General features: G+C 40.8%; 1 protein-coding gene across 1 annotated transcript in view; it reads right to left on the minus strand.

Annotated features, from left to right (window-relative positions):
• Window positions 1-22,538, minus strand: part of si (sucrase-isomaltase (alpha-glucosidase)) — a 147,521-nt gene that overhangs the window by 117,386 nt on the left and 7,597 nt on the right. The window contains exons 4-10 of the mRNA XM_053623442.1: window positions 22,427-22,538; window positions 20,633-20,742; window positions 19,876-20,027; window positions 13,659-13,830; window positions 13,186-13,285; window positions 6,476-6,588; window positions 4,829-4,954 (exon numbers count right to left, since the gene is read on the minus strand). The exon at window positions 22,427-22,538 is cut by the window's right edge and continues 9 nt beyond it. Of these exons, the coding sequence (XP_053479417.1) occupies window positions 4,829-4,954; window positions 6,476-6,588; window positions 13,186-13,285; window positions 13,659-13,830; window positions 19,876-20,027; window positions 20,633-20,742; window positions 22,427-22,538 (885 nt within the window). The remainder of the gene's footprint in view (window positions 1-4,828; window positions 4,955-6,475; window positions 6,589-13,185; window positions 13,286-13,658; window positions 13,831-19,875; window positions 20,028-20,632; window positions 20,743-22,426) is intronic.

Raw genomic sequence — 22,538 nt, forward strand, 5'->3', positions numbered from 1 at the left:
TTGGATTTACCTGCCTGTGTCTCTTAAATAAAACTGTTAACCTGCGATTGCATCCGTCCTTATCTCCGTTACTTCACGAAACGTAACAGAATATTCTGCCCAGTCATGGATGCAGCAGGAGAACGGAGAAAACGCAGAACCCGGAAGTCGATGCCAACCATCCCCGCTATGGACTCAATCCAATTCCCACAACGGACATTTGTGGAGCTTCCTGATCCATTTGACGGATTTTTCGGTGCCCCAGAATATTTTCTGGTAGACTGTCAATTTTATTTCTCCAGCCTGTTAGACCCTAAGCCAGAGGAGAAGCAATGGCTCCGATTCATGTGGTCCCGGTTCTTTGGACCAGCCCGTCAGTGGATACAGCTCCTACTGTAGGAACCTGGACAGTGTAGAACAGTTTGTGGGGGAATTCATGATGCGGTTCGGGAGTCTGGAGGCGAGGGTCGAGCTAGAACAACTTTTGCGGGGGGGGTAAGTCTGGCAGGCAAACCTGCCCTGCCGTTTACCCACTACTACAGGTAAACTCATGCAGAGCCCCAGCAGGAGGTTAACCTGGCGACCTCAGAGCTCGAACCTGAGACCCACGAGGTGGGCTCACCTGCCGAGCTCCAGCTAGAGGTCAACAAGGAGGCCCCAGCACCAGAGCTCCAGCCTGAGGTTCAGGAGGGGGTCTCAGCTCCACAGATCCACTGTAAAGCCCAGTTACTGTCCCAAGTGTCTGTTAACCCGGACAACCAAGCCCTGCTCAAGCCCAAGTCTACTGACATGGCCGTCCAAGTTCTGTTCAAGCCCAAGTCTACTGACACGGCCGACCAAGTTCTGCTCATGCCCAAGTCTACTGATACGGCCGACCAAGTTCTGCTCACGCCCAAGTCTACTGACACGGCTGACCACGTTCTGCGCAAGCCCGAGTCTACTGATATGGCCGACCACGTTCTGCTCAAGCCCGAGTCTACCGACACGGCCGACCACGTTCTGCTTAAGCCCGAGTCTACTAACACATACAGCCAAGTCCTGCTCACGTCCAAGTCAGCCGACATGACCGATCAAGCCCTGCTCACGTCCAAGTTTGCTGAAACAGACAACCAAGCTCTGCTCATGTCCACGTCTGCTGACATGACCAGCCAAGTTCAGCCTGCAGACCCCGCTGAGTATGTCACTCTGCTTTCCTGCTCAGCCGAGGACGTCACTCTGCTTTCCTGTTCTGCAGAGAACTTCTCTCCGCTTTCCTGCACTTCTGAATACGTCGCTCTGTTTCCTTGCTCCGCCGAGGACGTCGCTCTGCCTTGCTGCTCCGCCGAGGACGTCTCTCTGCTTTCCTGTTCTGCTGAGGACATCACTATGCTTTCCTGCACCACCGAGGACGTCGCTCTGCCTTCCTGTTCAGCCAAGGAGGTCGCTCTGCCTTCTTGTTCAGCCGAGGACGTCGCTCTGTCTTCCTGTTCAGCCGAGGACGTCGCTCTGCCTTCCTGTTCAGCCGAGGACGTCGCTCTGCTTTCCTGCACTGCTGAGTACGTCGCTCTGTTTCCTCGCTCCGTCGAGGATGTCGCTCTGCTTTCCTGTCCCGCCGAGGACGACGCTCTGCTTTCCTGCACTGTGGTGCACGTCGCTTTGCTTTCGTGTTCCGCCGAGGACGTCACTATGCCTTCATGCACCACCGAGGACGTCGCTCTGCTTTCCTGCTCTGCTGTGAACGTCGCTCTGCTTTTTTGTTTCATTAAGAATGCCATGCGGTCTCCTGGTTCTCCTTGGGACATTTTGCCCAGGAGGCCGGGGCCACCAATGGAGATGGATGTTTCTTTTGGGGGGGGGGGGGGGGGGTTTCTGTCACGAGTTCCCATTTAAGCAGCGCGCTGTGGATCATGTGAGCGCGCGTGCACGAGCAGGTGCGCGAGCGTGCACGAGCAGGTGAGCGAGCACCTGCTTTTCCCTTGTTGACAATCGTGACATTTCGACATGTGCATTTGTTATGTTTCTGTTGTGTCTCCTTCCTGTTCTGTCATTGGTTGTTGTTTCATGTGTGTCTGAATTGCCCTCAGCCATCAACCATTACAACGCTGATTATGTTTGTATATATACCGATATATACATATCATGACGTAACGGAGATATGACGGATGCAAATGCAGTTGGAACAGTTTTATTAAACGAAAGAACACAGGCAGGTAAATCCAAAACGTAATCCACAAACGTAATCCAGTAACATGCAAAGTTCAGATGATCGGCAAACAGGCATAAACGAGGCAAGGCAGGAATCAAAGTCGCGGTCACGGGATACAGGGTCGATATACCAAACATGAAACATAAACAACAGCGAGGGGCTGGTAGAGGAGAAACCAGCATGAACTAAACAAACAAACCTAAACATGACATGAACTATGACTATGACTATGACTCTGACTCTGACTCTGAATCTAAACATGAAACTATTGACTGTGATTGTGGTTATCTATCGTAAGGACTCTAAACTAATCTACTATAACTCAATATTCCGCGCTGTGTGCTGGGAGGCGCGCGGTATATATACAAACCTAATCAGCCTCATAATGGCTGACGGCTGAGGACAATTCAGACACACGTGAAACCATAACCAATGACAGAACGGGGAGGAGACATAACAGAAACATAAACAAATGCACATGTCGAAATGTCACGATTGTCAACAAGGGAAAAACAGGTGCTCGCGCACCTGCTCGTGCACGCTCGCGCACCTGCTCGTGCACGCTCGCGCACTCACATGCTCCACAGCGCGCTGCTTAAAGAGGAACACGTGACAAACACAATGATTTCTTCAAGTGATTTCCCCAAATTCAACAAAAAAAATGCAGCTTTTAATGATTTCTCCAGTTAAAATTATTCAACCCCTTCAGGGCAAGCATCTTTAGTACTTAGTAGGGCACCCTTTTGCTGTTATAACCTGCTGCAAATGAGATACATAGCCAGACACCCGCTTCCTGAGGAATCTTAGCCCATTCCTCATGAGCAATGTCCTACAGTTCAGTAATATTCTTGGGTTTGCATGCTGTAGCCACCTTCTTCAAATCCTACCAGAGATTTTCTATGGGTTCAAGTCAGGTGATTGTGATGGCAAGGTAGAATCTTCCAGGATTTCTTCTGCAACCAAGCCTTGGTGGAATTTGAGGTATGCTTGGGATCATTGTCCTATTGGAAGGTCCAATGACGCCCAAGCTTCAGCTTCCTCACAGACGGCATGACATTTTCTCCTAGGATTTCCTGATACTTCAATGAATCCATCTTGCCTTCCACACACTGCAAGTTTCCAGTGCCAGAGGATGCAAAGCAGCCCAGAAGCATCACCGAGCCACCACCATGCTTGACTGTGGACAGAGTGGTCTTTCTTCATTCTTCTTCCTCCAGACATACCACTGATCCATCATGCCAAAAAATTCCAGTTTTGTTTCATCGCTCCACAGAACAGAATCCAAAAACTTCTGTGGATTATTTATGATTTTAAGTACATGATTTTAAGTTTTATTGTGCTTTTGGGTCAGTAGAGGTGTATGGAGTTCTGGCATGGAAACCTTCTGCATTTAGTACGTGCCTTACCATGCTCACTGAAACCCCAGTACCTGTTGCCACCAAGTCTTGCTGCAGGTTTTTTGCAGTCACTCGTGGGTTTTTTACAACCTGTCTTCTCTGAAATCTGGTTGTAGCCACTGATAGCTTCCTTTTTCTGCACCGTTCAGGTATTTCATAAATTTTCTGCCCCTAGCTAGTTTAGGTATTTAATTTGTTCCAGCTCAAGCACACTTGGTGCAACTAATGAAGCCCTTGATTAGTTGCATCAGGTGTGTTTAAGACAACAGCTTTTTTGTATATTTGTGCTGTTATGAGGGATTCTATTCAGGGGTTGAATTATTTTGATTGCAACTCTATATATCTCAAATACATACTGTATATAAACATATGTATACCTACATTAAGTAATGTATTCAAATTAAATAATATTTCTTTCTTAAATTATGAAAAGAAAACAAACAAACAAATATTATGCCTAACTGCAACATTTTTTTTAATGTCAAGTTTGAAATTGGCTGAAGCTGGCAGATCATTTTGCTTATTTAAATAATTTATTTCAAGTATTGAAGCAACATTGTCAGTCACTGGCGTAAGACAATTTAAAACTTGAAATTAAAATGCTAATATCTTAAATGTTATGATGTCACTGTAAGCAAAACTAGATACATGAAAACATATTCAAGATGTTTTTGCTTGGTACTGATACTACTTTTTTTTGTGCCTTCTCCTTCATTAGCTTTTGCTGGCTATTGCCGCAGGAACCAGCACTGTTGCAGGGCTTATTATTTAGTGATTGTCATGCATAAATGTAGGTATAAAAATCCAAGGACAGACCCCTACCCCCCAAACCACCCCAACCACCAATCCACACACACACGCACACCCTTCACTTTAACATTAATATGTGCTAGTTGCTGTTGCAAACCTAAAAAAAAAAACTTCCATAAAGCCTCAGCAGATGGTGAGTTGCTTCTGCCAGGTCTTTGCAAATGCTAATCATATGGAGACACATTAGGCTGCTGTACTAATTCCCCCTTTGTCATCACACCAAAACATTGTCCTTCAGAGTGTCTTACAGCAATTACATGTGAAACATTAAGTACTAGAGACAGTGTGTGTGACACTTTCATAGTTTCAATCACATAAATATCATTCATGCTACAAATGAGAAGGCCTAATAAGAAAATTTCTGTCATTTGCTTTTTTGGGGTCAGGGGGGAATTTGGTGGAAGTGATTTTGAATAAGAACAGAAGGAGATCCAGTAAAGAGTTTTCTGGAACTTACATAAGGAAGGCCAATTGCTCGATTTCTCTCCACTGTTTTCTTGACTTCTTCCAGGCTGCCATAGTCCCAGCGTGAGAGCTGGAAACCTAAAGCCCAATATGGAGGAATAGTTGGCCTGCCGACCAGCTAGAGAAACACATATACAATGTGAGATATATATATATATATATATATATATATATATATATATATATATATATATATATATATATATATATATATATATACCATAACTATACACTGAAAAATGTAGTTTGGCAGTTCAATAAAAATGAAAAAACAGATCTGTGATGTTTATACAACAAAGTAAATTATTACAATTATGTAAAAGTCACATGTACACATGTAAATATGTGTATATTTTACTGAGTTAAATTTACATTTTCTCTGAAAGTACTCATAAAACAAAAATAAGTAATAAACTTAATTTTACTCTTTTTTTTAAAATCTAAATTGGTGCCAATTTTTAAAAAGTTTTTCAGACATTTTTTTCACAGATGTCTTAAATAAAATCTAAACCTGTAAACCCATTTTTCCTTCCAGCCTCACCACAGATCAATATTGAATCAACATTATTTAAGACCACAGTGTCAATGCAGATTATCCAATTTCCTTTATTACTGATTTATTATTATATATTATATATTATATATATTATATATATTTCATCTAAAAAGTAATACAAGTATGTCCCAACACAGTATTAGTTGTTGCCATCTCATGTCACCTTTGCAAAAATGGAAATAATCTGACAAATAAATTGAATGATTATTCGGTAATTATTCTCTCAGCCCATTTACATGCATGTAGTGTTTCAATAAGTGGATTGTTTAAAACATTAGCACAAATAGTAGCTGTCAATTGTAGGACATGTACCAATATTTTGTAATATTTTTCTCCCCTGAGGCATGGGGAGAACATGCGCACACAGGTCAGAGGCGGAGTTCGAATCCCTAACGGCAGACATGCGAAACTCTGATGTGATTTAAGATATTATAGTATACTCTTTACACAAGAAATCTAATAATTGAGCTATTGAAATAATTGGACTTTTCAGATTTTCTTAGTACTTGTATGCGCATGTTGCTCACCCATAAAGTGCATTCCTGACACAGCTCATTTGCATTTTGTGATGCCCACAAAACAGCATAAAATTTCAATTTCACAGGCAGCGGGAATCACTAAATGAACAATGAGGGTAAAGGCTGAAAGGTAGAAGTGTTAGTTATTTTGACTCACTTCTATGCTAATAAATATATTTAACAATATATTGTATATTATTAATAATAATAAGCGAACACTAAATCAGTAAATCAGCTGTGGCATTTGTTTATGGCTTTAATCAATGGCAATGCTATAAAATGACTGGTTTTCACAAAATTCAAAGGTATTCTTTGTCCCTGAACTAGTGAACTAACATGATATATTTTTGATGGTGCAAAATCACCAGGATCACCAGGTACTTCCAATATAGTCCCATCCTACTGAAACTGGCTAGTAAATAGCAAAAATAATTTGTTAGTGAAAACAAATTATTCATGAACTTGGCATAACAAATACACTTTAAAAAAAGCCTACAAACCAAATTGATTGAATAGTATACTTGTGATTGTTCGGCCATATTCCATTATTGGCATTGAATCTGACCTGTGTGAACTCCTGTACAATAGCCTCTGGTGTGTCTCCAAGCAGGATATAAAAGTCCAGAACTCCTCCAATTGTTCTGTAGGTCACAGCAGGTGCTGGCTGAAGAGTCACCTCTACAAACACATGCCAACACATTAAATCAATCTGTTCATCTTTCCAAAGCATGAACACAATATCACACTGTCATCACATACACTTTAACACACATGATGAGATGAACACTGCATTATTCACTATGTGAAAGATGACCAGCAGTAATGTACAATGACATAGTTGTACACAGAAAAGTACATCCATTCCTGAATACCCTATCTTGCTTGTGCTACAGGAAATCACCTAGGACAGATGTGCAATGTAGTTCTTGTTGGCTGTTTTGTGTAGTGGTGGCTCAGTGGCTAAGATGTTGGTCTACTGATTGGAAGGCTGTGAGTTAAAATCCCAGCAATGCCAAGCTGCCACTATTGGGCCCTTGAGCAAGGCCCTTAACCCTCAACTTCTCAGTTGTATAGATAAATGTAAGTCACTCTGGATAAGGGTGTCTGTCAAATACCGTAAATTTAAATATTGTGGCCAAAACCAGCAGTGACGTGACATAAATATCCAAATCCAAAGTCCAAAGAGCTGACACTGCCAGTGAAGCAAGCCACCATCAGAATGAAACATTAAACAAACCCATCAGAGACATAGCTAAAACATTAGACTTGGCCAAATCAACTGTTTGGTACATTCTTAAAAATAACAAAATACAGGTGAGCTCAGAACCCTTTACAACAGTTGGCCAGATCATGAACACCCTACAGGGGCATTTGCATCAAAGTCAACAAGATAATACTTCACCAAAGTAAATACAGAGGGTTCCCTTTCAAAGGGAACTTACGTTGCATTAGCTGAATGCTGTGGAGAGCGTCCTGGTGTGTGACCGGTATCCGAAGCTTGTGTAAAATCATGCCTAATTTATAGGCCTGCCGTGATCAGGTGACGTGGCAATTAAGCGCGTCGCGTGATGTATAAATGACACCTGGGAACCGCACCGTTAGCCTTATTATCTTCAGCGAGACTGCATGTCGGTTGTTTGTGTAAAGAAACAAAAAGACGTTTCATTTCCTATCTATCTTTTCTCAAAATCTCTGCACTTTTCTATCCCTTTAAAAAAAAAAGACAAGAAAAAAAAAATGAGCGAGAGAGAAAAGTATGAATGAGAATATTGGGAAGTGTGTTACGCCTTGTTCCTGTCTCATCATGGGGAGGAGTGCACACTTTCTGTGTGAAGTGTCTAGGGATGGAGCACAACACGGCAGCCCTCGAGAGGTCTGACTGTGAGCATTGTGAACGCCTTACATTAGGCAGCTCTGACCACGACTCGCTCTCTTCTTGGAAGCTGAAGCAAGTTGGGTTCCAGAGCCTCGTGGATCTGGACAGCCGCTGCCGAGGCAGCTAGCTGTCTCAGGTCCGGGGGATCTCGTTTGGATCTGGAAAAGATACCGGAAATGAGCACTGCTGTATCTCTTGCTCTGTCTTCTGGGTCTGGCTCTCTGCGGGATTTTGGAGCTCGCGTTGTGACTCCTCCTGCCACTATGGAAAGCCTAAAAAAAAAAAAACTCACACGAAAATAAAAAATAATAATTCCTCTCTGACTCCGAGGAGCCAGAAGGGTGTGCTAAAAGCTGAGAACAGCCTATAAAGACCTGCTTGAAGTGATTAGTAAGGCTGGATGAGCTTTTTTGTCAATGGTGAAATTAAATCCCTCACACTGCAGAAAACGCCCCATTCTTCCAGAAGTGCACGACAAAATATCAGGCTTCTGAGGAAAAACCATGCATAAGCTGTATTTATAACCCCACGATGTTGGATTATTCGGCCATCGTGGGGAATGAACGGCATGGCTATTTAGCTATGCTGAAAGTGGAGGAGGTGCCTGCGAGCTACCTCTCTCCATCGACAGCAGGTAATTTAGGGGGGCCGGCTTTGCCATCCAAGCCATGTAAAGCAGCCTTGGCATTGGTGGGCAAGGCCTATGCAGTAATGGGTCTTGCTTGTGGGTCACTGCAGACAATAGCAGTGTTGCAGGCCTACCAAGCAGATCTGCTGAGTGAGCTCGACATACGGCTCAACCCTGTTGTGGAGAGTTCACCTGGGCATCCATGACTGGAGCCCAGGCCAGCGCTAGTGTGAGGGAGGCACAGAAGGCGAGTATGGTGGCACACCAACCCCCGCAGACAGCCAGGGGAACCGTGCAGCCACAGTAGCGGCCTGCTACTAGGCCTGATCTGAGAATGGTACATAAAGGCCAAGCAGACAAAGAAGAGGTCCTGAGAGGCTGTGGAGGGACGTATCAGGGAACATGAGGTTGTCAGAGCAGTTAGCCCCCAGTGCTACTGTAGTGCCTCCCCTAGCCAAGACTGTTCCAAGTTTTCAGTGTTCTCTGGTCAGCGAGCTGTCACAGGGCAACAAAAATATGATGCTTTCCCTCCAATAGAATGTGGAAAAGTTAACGTCACTAAAAGACCATCTGGTAGCGTGGAACCTACTGCCAAATGTGTCTCCATGGGTTCTGTCTACCGTAGAAAATGGTTACCGAGCCAAATTCAAAGCTCGACCACCCCAGTTCAGAGGTGTGCTCACCACAGTAGTCAGCACAGACCAGAGATCGATGTTAGCGCAGGAAGTAAGATCCCTCTTGGACAAAGGGGACATAAAACATGTACCCCGTTCCCTGAGGGAGGGAGGTTTTTACAGCCATTATTTCCTGGTCTGCAAAAAATAGAGGAGTATGTGGCCAATTTTAGATCTGCATCATCTGAACTATACTCTTCGGACATACAGGTTCAAGATGCTGATGCCCAAACTTAGCGTTCAACAGATTCAGTTTGAGGACTAGTTTGTGGTGATAGATCTAAAAGCTGCATATTTCCACATAGAAATATCGTCCAGTCACAGGAAGTTCCTGGAGTTTGCGTTGGAGGCAACGCATACCAAGATCGGGTTCTTCCCTTCGGGCTAGATTTATCCCCTCGCACCTTCACAAAGTGTATGGATGTCAGTCTGGCTCCATTGTGACTCCAGGGCATCTGTGTACTAAACTACCTGGATGACTGGTTAATTCTAGCATGATCCAGGGAACTGGCAGTTCAACATTGAGATGTTGTTCTCACCAACATGAAGCGCTTCTGGCTCAGGTTGAACTTCAGAAAAGTATGCTTTTTCCAGTGCGGTGAACAACTTTTCTAAGGGTTATAAGGATTCTACTACGATGAGGACGTTTCTATCCCCAACATGCGTAGGGTCAATCCTGTCAACATTGAGCAAGATAATGCTGGAACTTGGCATCCCCTCCAAGTCCCTATTAGAAACTGTTGGTACTTATGGCAGCAGCAGCCAACGTCGTACCTTTGGGCCTATTGCACAGGAAACTGTTTCAGTAGTGGCTGAGAAGTTGGGGGTTTTGTCTGAGGACGAAACCTCTGAGAGTAATCAGTGTCACACGGCGATGCCTACGTGCTCTGAGAATTTGGAAGTGTCCCCGGTTTCTAGCCTTGGGTCACACTCTAGGGGTGTCTCCATAGCGCAAGACGGTAATGACAGACATCTCCCTCATGGGCTGGGGTGCAGTCTTAGACTGATGTCCAGCTCACGCTCTCTGGAGCGGCCCTCCTCTGGAGTGGCATATAAATTGCCTAGAAATGCAGGCCATATTTCTAGCACTGAAATTCTTTCTTCCTCAATAGATAGGTCACCATGTGTTTACAGGCAACATAGCAGTAGTCTCATATATCCAGGGAGGATTATATTTGTGCCCCCTGTTGAGGCAGGTGCAACTAATTCTTTTCTGGGCAGAGGGAAAGTTTTTTGAGTGAGTGCAATGTACATTCTGGGCAACCGGAATGTGGGGGCAGATGTCATATTTAGGCAGGCTGGGGCCCAATGATTGGTGGCTCCATCCACAAGATGGTGGAGTCCATATGGCGGAGGTTTGGCCAAGCTGGAGTGGAAGTGTTTGCCTCAGAGGAGAGAACACACTGCCCACTGTGGTTCGCCCTCACTCCTCCCGCACCATTAGGGTTGGACGCCATGGCGCACATGTGGCCGAGGTCAATCTATATGCTTTTGTTCTAGCGAGAGTTCGCCAAGATGGTCTACGTCTGCTGCTAGTAGCACCTTATTGGCCAGCTCGAATATGGTTCTCAGAGACAATATCCCTGCTAGACGGCACTACTTCGGAGATTCCCATCCGCAGGGATCTACTGTCTTAAGCCGGAGGGCTGATTTATCCCCCTTGGCCGGAACTATGCAAATTGTGAGTCTGGCCCCTGAGATGCACCAGTTCATAGATTCTGATCTCACAACTGAGGTTGAAGAGACTATGTAGAATATTAGAACAGCATCCATGATGCATGCGCTCAAGTGGCAACTTTTTGTCTCGTGGTGTGGGGAACATCAGCTAGACCCAGTGAACAGTGCAATAGCTACAGTCCTGGAGTTCTTACAAGGACGTTTCTCAGCGGGGTTGGCTCCTTCTACAATCAGGGTATACGTGGCCGCCATTTTGGCCAGTCATGCCCCTATTGATGGAGCCTCTGTGTGGCAACATCCTCTAACTTTGAGGGATATGCATGATGTCAGGCGGCTGAGGCACATTTGCAGACCACGCATAACTTCCTGGGACCTTTCTGTGGTCCAGGAAGGTCTGTCAGTTGCCGCATTTGAGCCCTTAGTGGCAGCCTTTGAGAAGCTTCTGACTCTAAAGGAAGCTCTTCTGCTGGCCCTGACATCTCTCAAGCGAGTAGGAGATCTACGAGCTCTCTATTGCCCCTTCCTGCCTTGACTTTACCCATGGATTAGCCAAGCCCTCCCTATATCATATGCCGGATTATATTCCTAAAGTGCCTACATCTGCGTCCCAGCCTGTGGTGTTGCAGGCTTTCTGCCCGCCTCTGTTCATCATAGCGGAACAAGAGAAATTGCACCAAGTGTGTCCAGTAAGGACTCTCTGTACTTAGGCCCACCACTCTGGCCAGTGGCGTAAGTCAGAGCAGCTGCTGGATAGCTTTGGCGGTGACAGCAGAGGTGATGCTATGTTGAAACAGCACTTTTCTGATTGGATAGTGGTAGCTATCTCTATCGCTTATGAGGCGTGCAGTCTCACTATGCCACTGGGCATAAGGGCTCATTCCACTAGGGGGGTCACTTCCTCGAACGCTTTGTCCAAAGGGGTATCCTTACAGGATGTATGTGCTGTGGCGGGGTGGTCTACACCATACACATTCATTCGATTTTACATCCTGGATATATATTCTGGCCCAGGCTCGAGTGTCTTGCAGTGACCCTCGGGCTTGGGTCTTTTTGAACAGGCTGTACCCTCAGTATGACAGAGTGGGTATTCTCATTCCCGCAGCATTCAGCTAACACAATGTGAAGTTCCCTTTGAAAGGGAACGTCTGGGTTATGTATGTAACCCTGTTCCCTGAGAAGGGAACGAGACTTTGCGTAGCTTTGTCATACAGGGGCATGCCTGTGAATTGCGTCTTCACTTCAGATGATAGAGGCTGACGCCGCGGTTCACAGGTGTCGCTTATATATCATGCGATGAGCTTAATTGCCACAACACCTGATCACGGTAGGCCTATAAATTAGGTATGATTTTACCCAAGCTTCAGATACCGGTCACGTGCGAGGGCACTCCCCACAGCGTTCAGCTAACGCAACGTTTCGTTCCCTTCTCAGGGAGCAGGGTTACACGCATAACCCAGACATTTACCATGAAGATGTAAACCACTGGTAAGTCTCAGAAAACGGAAAACCATATTAGAATTTTTCAAAAACATTTAAAAAAGCCTGTTCTGGAACAACATAATGTGGACAGATGAGACAAACCTGTACCAGAATGTTGGGAAGAGAAGAGTATGGAGAAGGGATGGAACTGTTCATGACCCAATGCACACCACCTCATCTCATGTTGTAGGCATGTATGGCTGCCTATGGAACTGGTACCCTTGTATTTATTGATGGTTGATGGTATATATTGATAGTATATATTGATTATTCTGCTGGTAAAAGCAGCAGAATGAATTCTGAAGTGTATAGGGCTATATTATCTTACATATCAAATAAAAAATGCTGTAATGTCCACACCGTTCACCTAATTTGCATGCATATACCCTTAAATTATAGCTGAAACTCTGTACTTTGATATTTATATGAATTAATTATGAATATTTTCACATTTAACTCCAATATAGTGTGAAAGATAGTTAAAATAGCAATAACTTGGTCAATGTGCAAATATGTATGGATATGGGTATAAATAAATAAATAAATAAATAAATAAATAAGTACCAGAGAATAATTGCATTGGAATGTAATTTTGTTACTTTTACCCCCAAGATGCCTAGTGTGCAAGTATGATATTTAGAGATTTCATACACAAATAAACAGTAGGTTTGTCTCCGTTTTACATAGGTAATGCATTCTTGAATGATAAGGGTAAACTGAACAGTATTTGACTTGAATAAATAACAGTAACTTGAAACAATTTCCTGGCTCCTGGGGAAAAAAAAAAAAATCAGTTCTTGGAAGTACAATAGTACTCTTGGACACTGCTATATACTGGGCTGACAGATTATTAGATCAATATACTAATAAGCATGTCATTCTGTAAATATTCTAGGTTTTTAAATTAATTACAGTGCATTAGAACATTGGGATTTGGTTACCCATAGCATTGCTGTTCATTAGGAAAACACCAAAGGATTTTCCACTTTCATCCTCCAGGCACATGAAGAAAGGGTAGTGACCATACAGGTTGTGAGTACCCTGAAAATAAAACAGAGTTTAAGAAACAAACTGTTTAAGAAACAAAACAAAAAAAATATAACCAAAACAACAATGTTCCTCTTACTCCAAATGCAATCTATCTGGCTGGGTATGTTTGCCTCTTTAATTTTCCACTGGAGCTACAAGACTAATTTGACTAAGTAATACAATAAATAAGAAAGTTGGTTTCAATTCAAACAAAAACTGTGTTTTACTTCAGTAAAGAGTGTTGTGGTTTTATTTATTATATCAGTTTGATAACTGATGAATTTGGAGTAGTTCTTGGTAGTAAACTTTAGGTTTGGTTATAGTTTAACTGTAGGTAGTAAACTTTAGATTGTAGGACCTTACTCTGAGTTTGTAGTCCACTTACACCATTTGGAAAGGCGTCTCGTGTAAATATAGGCCATGTCTTCCAGTCAATATCATGGCGGAATTTCTTGTGAACGTGTTCACCGAGTCCATAAATGTTATCCGAGGAGAGTTTAGCAGAGAGCTGTAGGTACTGGTTAGCAAAAATCAGCGGTCCAATACTGGTATCAAAGCTGAGACAGAGATCAAAAGAGAAAGATGATGCATAGGAAGCTTCTGACAAGAATTATGAACGTCTTTAAATGAAACAGGAGATAAGGAGATAACACACACACACACACACATACACATTTTGCCAATCTTTAACTGCCTAGTGTCATAAAACATATGGAGTGTTTAGTTATCCCATATTTTGTAACAAATTCTTCTGTGCAGAAACAAGCAACTGGATCTTTGCCCTCTGTTATCTTTACTTTATTTCTCCTCAAGGAAGTTTCATTTCATCTTTCTTTGCCTTTGTATTGTTTTTGCTGATGTGTCTATGCTCTTAACATTAATGTTTGTTTCATCATTTAGGATGAAATACTCATTTCCATATTGCTCCTATTTCTATTTATTTCAGTGTGTCTTTATTTGGGAATAGTGGCGTATTCCTGCTTGTTTGTTTACTTGCCGAGTAACAATAACAAATTGTCTAAATTGTTCCACTTCCATGGATTGCTTGTAACTCATTATCAAAACCTGAAGATAGTAAAATGGAGCACTGCCCAGCAGTTTCAATGAATATGCTGCAGACAGGTATTAAGCCTACTTTGGGATTTTGTAATACATCTGTCATTTTTGTGAATTGCATGTGTAATATGGTAATACACTATATGGCCAACATTTTGTGAATACCAGACCATCACATCCACAGTGTATATATCTAATTGTACGTAGACATGTATACTTATACTAGTCCTAGATAGCCCCGACATTTTTTATTTACGCACAGTATAGTAAAACATCAGATATGAAAATGAGTTAACAAAATCATAGAGCATATGTACAATATTTTCAAATTAATTAAATGGTACAAACATTTCATTCTCCTTCAAAGGAAACAATTTAATTGGTTAACTGACAAAGTATATTAAAGAAAGCTTTAATTTATTTGTAGTTCAGACATTGCTATGGCGAAAGATTCATTAATTAAAGTGTGCTTTGCCATGGGGATATTTTTGTCATAGTTAGGCACATTGGCAAATTCATATTTTCCAGAAAAAAAAAAAAAGTTCTTATTATTTAACTCTTGGACTTTTGGACCCAGCTCTATCAGTTGCACTCTTTTGCCTACTTCCATCAACTTATCAAAATCATATAATTTGATAAGGAAGATAGAGTTCTTAACTTATTATACAGTATATGCCACCATTATTGCAAAAGCCATGATAAGCAAGTGTGACAAATTAGTAATCAAGTTCAAAGTACTGTCATTGTATAATCATTGTAAATAACTTTAGATTAAAGCAGAAGTCTTGCAGAAGTCTTGCCGAAATTCCATTTATAATTAAGCTTTAATTGTTTTGGCTGGTTTTGGAAGCACTGATTCCTCTAATGACTGTGTGTGCATGTGCATGTGAGTGACAAAGCAATAATCATGGTGTCTCTTAGTCTGATGATGCATAGGAAGCTTCTGACAAGAATGATGAACTTCTATAAATGAAACAGGAGATAACACACACACACACACACACACACACACACACACACACATATATATATATATATAATTATTGTCTGTTTTTTGCCAATTTTTTAACTGCCCAGTGTTATAAATAATCTGGAGTGTTTAGTTATCCCATATTTTGTGACAAATTATTTTGCCCAGAAACAAACAACTGGATCTTTGCCCTCTGCTAGTTTTACTTTATTTCTCCTCAAGGAAGATTCCATTTCATCTTTCTTTGTCTTTGTATTGTTTTCGCTGATGTGTCCATGCTCTTAACATTAATGTTTGTTTCATCATTTAGAATGAAATACTCATTTTCAGTGCTGTGGCTTTCAGTTTAACATATTCAGATACTGATATCTGATGTTTGGATTTTTTGTGAATCTTTTAGCACACAGTGAATAAAATCAAGTCCAATAAGAGCGCCAGAGCTCAATTCTATGGGACCATCTCACTGTGCATTACACCAGAAGTCCCTGTGCCAAAATGCACTTGAACTGTACTTAAACCAAGCTAATCTACTTTATCAACTTATCAGGCCTGGTCAGGAGAGCAATCAAGAGCATACAAGACCATATATTTTACTACAATTTTCACAAGAAATCAAAGCTTCGGATACCCCTGCTTTATTCTCATAATTGTCGTAGGTTTTATACATAAATTAGTTTGCACATTTCAATTTGTAGCTCTGTTTAATATTGCTTCTATTACTCTTAATTTCAGTGTGTTTTTATTTGGGACTAGTGGGGTATTCCTGTGTGTTTGTTTACTTGCCAAATACCAATGACAAAGTTGTCAAAATTGTTTCATTTTCATGGAGTGCTGGTAACTCATTGTCAAAACCTGAAGATAGTAAAGCAGACACTCTTTGGCCTACTTCCATCACCTTATCAAAATCATATAATTTGATAAGGAAGATAGAGTTCTGAACTTATTGTACATACAGTATATGCCACCATTATTGCAAATGCCATGACAAGCAAGTGTGACAAATTATTAATGAAGTTCAAAGTACTGTCATTGTATAGTCATTGTAAATAACTTTAGATTAAAGCAGAAGTCTCGCAGACAGCAGCATTACTAAACAACACAGTGCTCTGAACTGAAATGTGCCGAAAGCGCATTAATTTTTAAGCTTTAATTGTATTGGCTGGTTTTGGAAGCACTGATTCCTCTAATGACTGTGTGTGCATGTGCATGTGAGTGACACAGCTATAATCATGGTGTCTCTTAGTCTGGCACTGACTGGCATGCCACTGTCAAACAAACTAGGCTATTATTTAAAAGTAATGCATAATAATGAACTCAGAGCATAAAAATGAGCTAGCCCAGTTGTGAATTACAGAAGCACAACATTAATGAGAGCTAAGTACTTTCATTATTATTTCTTGATGCGGAGTAGTTGTAAGCAGTGATTCACAGTATATCTCAAGACAACATGTCTGTTTTCATGCACGTAAAATTAAAACTGACAAATAGTGAAAGGGACTGCATGTCATTGAGACATGAAATTGAGAATAAACCACAGTGACATTCAAAAGAGTACACACACATGTAAAGATTCTGTAGTGACAGAGATATACAGCATAAAACAAGGTGGGAATACACCCTGGCTGGGATGTCAGTTAATTGCAGAGCATCACTCTTTCTCTCTCTCACACACACACACACACATACACACACATACACACACACACACACACACACACACACACACACACACACACACACACACACACTCATTCACTAGGGGGAAAATTTTGCATAGCCAAACCACCTAATTGCATGTTTTTATACAGAGGGAAGAAATAGGAGAACCCAGAGGAAACCCACACCGACATTGGGAGAACATGCAAAACTCCATATTGATATACAAACTGGAAATCATATGTATTATTGATATGTATTTACAAAATAAGCCTAACTGTCAAACATGTAGATGGAACACAAAATAGAACTGACCTATTTCTTGATTGCTCATTCAACTTGCCTGTTAGTTTGTGGAGGAATTCCCAATGTTAGGCTTACTGAGAGCCATTACTTATGCAGAATTATGTGTTAAATTGGGAATGGGAGTACGGAAAAATAGTAGACAAGAATACTTTAGAATGGGGCAACAGTGAATCTTTTCTGGAGTAATTGAATAGCTTGTCCAAATTTGAGCCATCTGTAGGTCTTGTGGTTCAGTAATTTCTGCAGGTCTGGGGTGTTTTTGGAGATTGACAATTCTGACAATATGCAACTTGGTTTCATTCATGTGAACCACATTATATCCACTTTAGGCCACTATGGGGATATGAAATTCACTTCTCTACACTTATGAATAGTCTTTGTAAGAACTTTTTAATGTGCAGAATGTACAACAAAGAAGCAGAGTACTGCAGATAAAACTAAACATTTTAATTTACACTGTATACAGTGGGGGAAATAAGTATTGAACGCGTCAACATTTTTTTCAGTAAATATATTTCCAATGAGGTTACTCACATGACATGTTCACCAGACATCAGTATTAACTCAAGAAATATACAGAATATATAGAAATATAAATAATTCACAACATTAAATTTCATGAATAAAGTAATGTGTAATAAAGTGGGATGACACAGGAAAAATGTATTGAACACGCTAAAAAAAGCAGTTCTCCGAGGCAAAGTAAGGCAAGGAACTAATTGAAATCCATAAGTAATTATACCCCCTATCTGTGCAAATTAATATCAGCTGGGTTAATAAATTGATGGTCTATAAAAAGTCTTTACATTACCAAGGTGTCACACAAGGTAAAAGCAAAGAACTCTCCAAAGCCGTTCGCAACCTTGTTGCAAAAACATATTGACAGAATTGGATACAGATGTATTAAAAAAAATTCTGAATCTTCCATTAAGCACCATTGGGGCCATTATCCGCACAGGAGCTCCTCGCAAGATTTCTGACCAGGGAGTCAGAAGAATAGTCAGAAGAGTAGCCCAAGAGCCAAGGACCACTCGGAAAGAGCTCCAGAAACACTTGGAGGCAGCAGGTGCCATCGTCACAGAGAAAACAATAGGCAATGCACTCCACTACCATGGCCTCTATGCACACTCACCCTGCAAGACTCCATTACTAAAGAAAAGGCACGCTGAAGCTTGTTTAAAGTTCAGTTAAAGCCTATGAAATTCTGGGAGAGTGTAGTCTGGTCAGACGAGAGCAAAATTGAACTTTTTGGCTGTCATACTACACACCATGTTTGGAGAAGAAATGGCACTGCACATCAACCTAAAAACACTATACCAACATTGAAGTTTGGAGGTGGAAGCATCATGGTGTGGGGCTTTTTTTCATCGCCTGGTACTGGCAGACTTCATATAATTGAAGGAATTATAAATGGAGCCCTTTACCGGGAGATTCTTGAGAAGAATCTGCTGCCATCCACTAGGATGATGAAGATGAGATGTGGGTGGACCGTCCAGCACGACAAGGATACAAAGCATACCGCAAACTCCAAGGAAACTCTCAGTTGGTTTCAGAGAAAAAAATCAAGGTGTTAGAATGGCCGGGTCAATCACCTGATTTGAATCCAATTGAACAAGATTTAAAGACAATATGTTTAGAAGAATGGGCCAAAATCACACCTGAATACTGTGGCCAATTAATTTCTTCATACGGGAAGTAACTTGAAGCTGTCATTACAAACAAATGCTTCTCCACTAAGTATTAAATAAATTTCAGTTAGCTTGTTCAATAATTTTTTCCTATGACATTCCTCTTTATTACCCATAACTTCATTTATAGACTTTAATTTTTGGATTTCTTTATATTTGTGCATTTCTTGAGTTAATACCAAAGTCTAGTGAAAATTTCATGGGAATAGCCTCATTTGAAATATATTTACTGAAACAAATGTTGACACATTTAATGCTTATTTCCCCCAGTCTACTTCATAATCAATGTTGGAATAGTCAAGATCAAAGTCTGTAGGCATCCAGCATATCTGATAAAATAATGTCTCCAGAAATCAAAACGACAGACCAATGAGCCAAATGAAATATGATTCTGAAGTCCAACTTCACAACAAGCCAAAAGAACACTCAGGACCTGCTATTGGTGAGGCAAACAAGTAGGGACAAGGGGAAAAAGTCCACAGAATACAAGATAAAGCTGATGCACATGTAAGGGTGCCACACAGATGAGCAGGTGGGCACATAAAAACAGCGGTAGATGTTGGAGGACAACTAAAGTAACAGGATTTTGTTTGACCAATTAAAATGCTGGATTTACTGCTTCGAATAATATTCATGAACTCATTGGGAAATAGGGTGACTGAGGGGAAAGTAAACTCAAAACTTTAATTCGGGCACAAGAATAGGTAATTGGAATTGAATCTAGGCCTGGATAGAATCCCTGAATGAAAACCACATGTCAGATGTATAAATTGTCAAAAGGTTCAATATCTTTCACTAGTAAAAACAGGAGAAAGACTCTGCAATGACTGAATGGTTCAAGTTATTTAAAGAAGTTTGTGATTGTCTAAGATAAAATAACACAGGAGAAAACAGGACAGAGATAAAAACAATAATAAAAGACTCACAGGACTTTTTTATTGGATGCTCTGCGAACTCTCACTCCAAATGGACTCTTGAGAAGCTCAAACTCATACTTCAGTGGTCCATTCTGAGAGCTGGACAGAGACTGGATGTGTTCATGAGGAACTTCAAACCGGGCTTCATTTGCATCAGTGATCTGTAGAACAAGGCATACAGTAGGCACAGGCCAACATATTAACGTTCAACACACTATTGTTAGCATGCCACTTTAAACATGCTCTTGTGTGCAGGCTGCCTCGGTAATCAGCTTTTTTGGCAGCATTTGGGCACTTTCTAGTAAAAGACTAAGCAATTTGGAAGTCACTGCAACACACCTATCTTCTAAGCACAGGTGTTTGGCCTATTTCTTACTTCAAAGTTGCGTCCTCAACTAAAGGTTCTGACTTAGAATCTGAAAATTTATTTGCCAATTTCCATTAGTCTGTCCATCTGTCAGTCTGTCGGTAGGAAATTCTTGGTAGTGCAATATCTCAAAAATAAATGGGTGAATGTAGAATTTGTATGGAATTATCCTTGCCACCAGCAGATAAACTGATAACAATTTGGCATTGATCCAAATATCAAACTATATTTTAAAGTTTCTTTAAGGCATACAATTTAGTAACAAGAAGGACTAGACTTGTTGATGACATAGGCATGCCTGTGTGTGTGTGTGTGTGTGTGTGTGTGTGTGTGTGTGTGTGTGTGTAAAGAGAAACACACATTCTATCCCCAATACAAGGATGCATACAATAAGCATACCTTAAATCGAAGGCGATTTTCTGTTTGCATTTCTGCTACAAAGGATAGCTCAAGAATGTCAGAGCCAAACAGAGATGGTGCGTCCTGTCTTTTCAGTCTGGCCTCCAATTCTGAGAAATAAAGCACTACCATTTTAGCAGAAACTTAAATTTTTTTTTTAGAGAGAAATAGTTTCAGATGTGCTAGTGCTACAATATGTGGGCTCCAATTTTCCCCTTGGGTATCTTTCTCCTTGAAAAGTTTTATTTGGATACATGTAAGATTTTTCAGTATTTCTGACTTTAAATTAATACACAATATGGCCAAAAGTTTGTGTTTTGACACCTGACCATCACACCCATTTGGGGGTCCCTAAACTGTTGCCACAAAGTTGGAAGAACACAAATATATAGGATGTCTTTGTATACTGTAGCTTTAAAATTTCACTTCACTGGAACTAAGAGGCCAAAACCTGTTCCAACATAACAGTGGCTCTGTTCAAAAAAGCAAGGTCCATGAAGACATGGTTTGCCAAGGTTGGAGTGGAAGAGCTCGCATGGCCTGAACCTCAACCCCACTGAACACTTTTGGGATGAATTAGAATACTGACTACGCACCAGACCTCCTCTTTCATCATGTCCATAACCTGACCTCACTAATGCTGTTGTGGTTGAATGGGCAGATCCCAACAGACATGCTCCAAAACGTAGTGGAAAGTCTTTCCAGGAGAGTGGAGGTAGTTATAATTGAAAAGAGGGACTGGAATCTGGAATAGGATGTTCAAAAACCACATATGGGTGTGATGGTCAGCTGTCTATAAACTTTTGGCCATCTAGTGTACGTACTCTGTTTTTAAAAAAAAATTTTTTTTATGATTTTGCCTAGCATTAGGGAAATTAAAAACATTTCATGGTAGTGGACTTGTAATGTGTGGAGCGTACTGTAACTTGATCTATCAGCTCCAAAATACAGTTACAGATATTTATTTAGCCAATTTATTTAACAATTTACACAGAATATGATAAATACAAATATTCACCTGAGAGTATAATAGATATACAAATACTGGACCCTGCTTTGAGCTAAGACTGATGTGTCTATGCCACTGCCCTGATAGTAGGGGTAAATCCCAGATTGTCCCCAGTGACTTGATCTCATCTCCACAGATTCATATGTGAGTCATGTGAAAATTCCAGCATACTGTGCTACATTTACAGTATGTATGTAAGAATTGTTGATATTTCAAAGCAAGATAAAAAAAAAAATACGTTAAACAGGTGAACGTGCTATGTGTGTTTACATATTAGATGGAACATTAAGGCAGGCTGGCAAAGTGAGTTTACTGTTCATTGCTGTTTTTTTTTAATTTCTCATTAAGTTGAAATAATTTCTTAGCTAATGTTCTTAACATTTTCTAGGATAATGTATGTGAAATTTATAGTTGGTTTTACATCTGAGCACCTTTGAAATAGTTTGTCTGGTAGGCTATGATTATCATGATATTCGCTTAGGTTGCTTGTTAAATTTACAGGGTTTTTTTTTTTTCAAACAGGTTGTAATTTCATGTTTTAATATTGTTATTGCTGATTCTTGTTATATGATTTCAGAAATAACTGTTAGACTCTCTAGTCTGGTTTAGTAACATTGGGACATTATTATAGTTTTTGTTAACTGTGTTTAATGTTAGTTCATTTAAAAGTATTGAAAGCATTAAAATGTTTGAAAGCATCTAGCTTTCTTATATGTTTAAACCCATCTAGTACATAATACTTACCTAATAGATATCTAAGTATCTAATAAGTATCAAGTACTTACTTGTGCTACTTGGCTGGCTTTCACTGACCACAGTGTAGCCATGATTACTAGAGAAGAAACACCAAGGCACGTTTGTTTGATCATGTGGGCCCCAGCAGCAGCCACGCTCCTG

Source organism: Ictalurus furcatus, chromosome 4 (assembly GCF_023375685.1).
Source record: "Ictalurus furcatus strain D&B chromosome 4, Billie_1.0, whole genome shotgun sequence".
In the NCBI taxonomy this organism is placed as follows: Eukaryota; Metazoa; Chordata; class Actinopteri; order Siluriformes; family Ictaluridae; genus Ictalurus; species Ictalurus furcatus.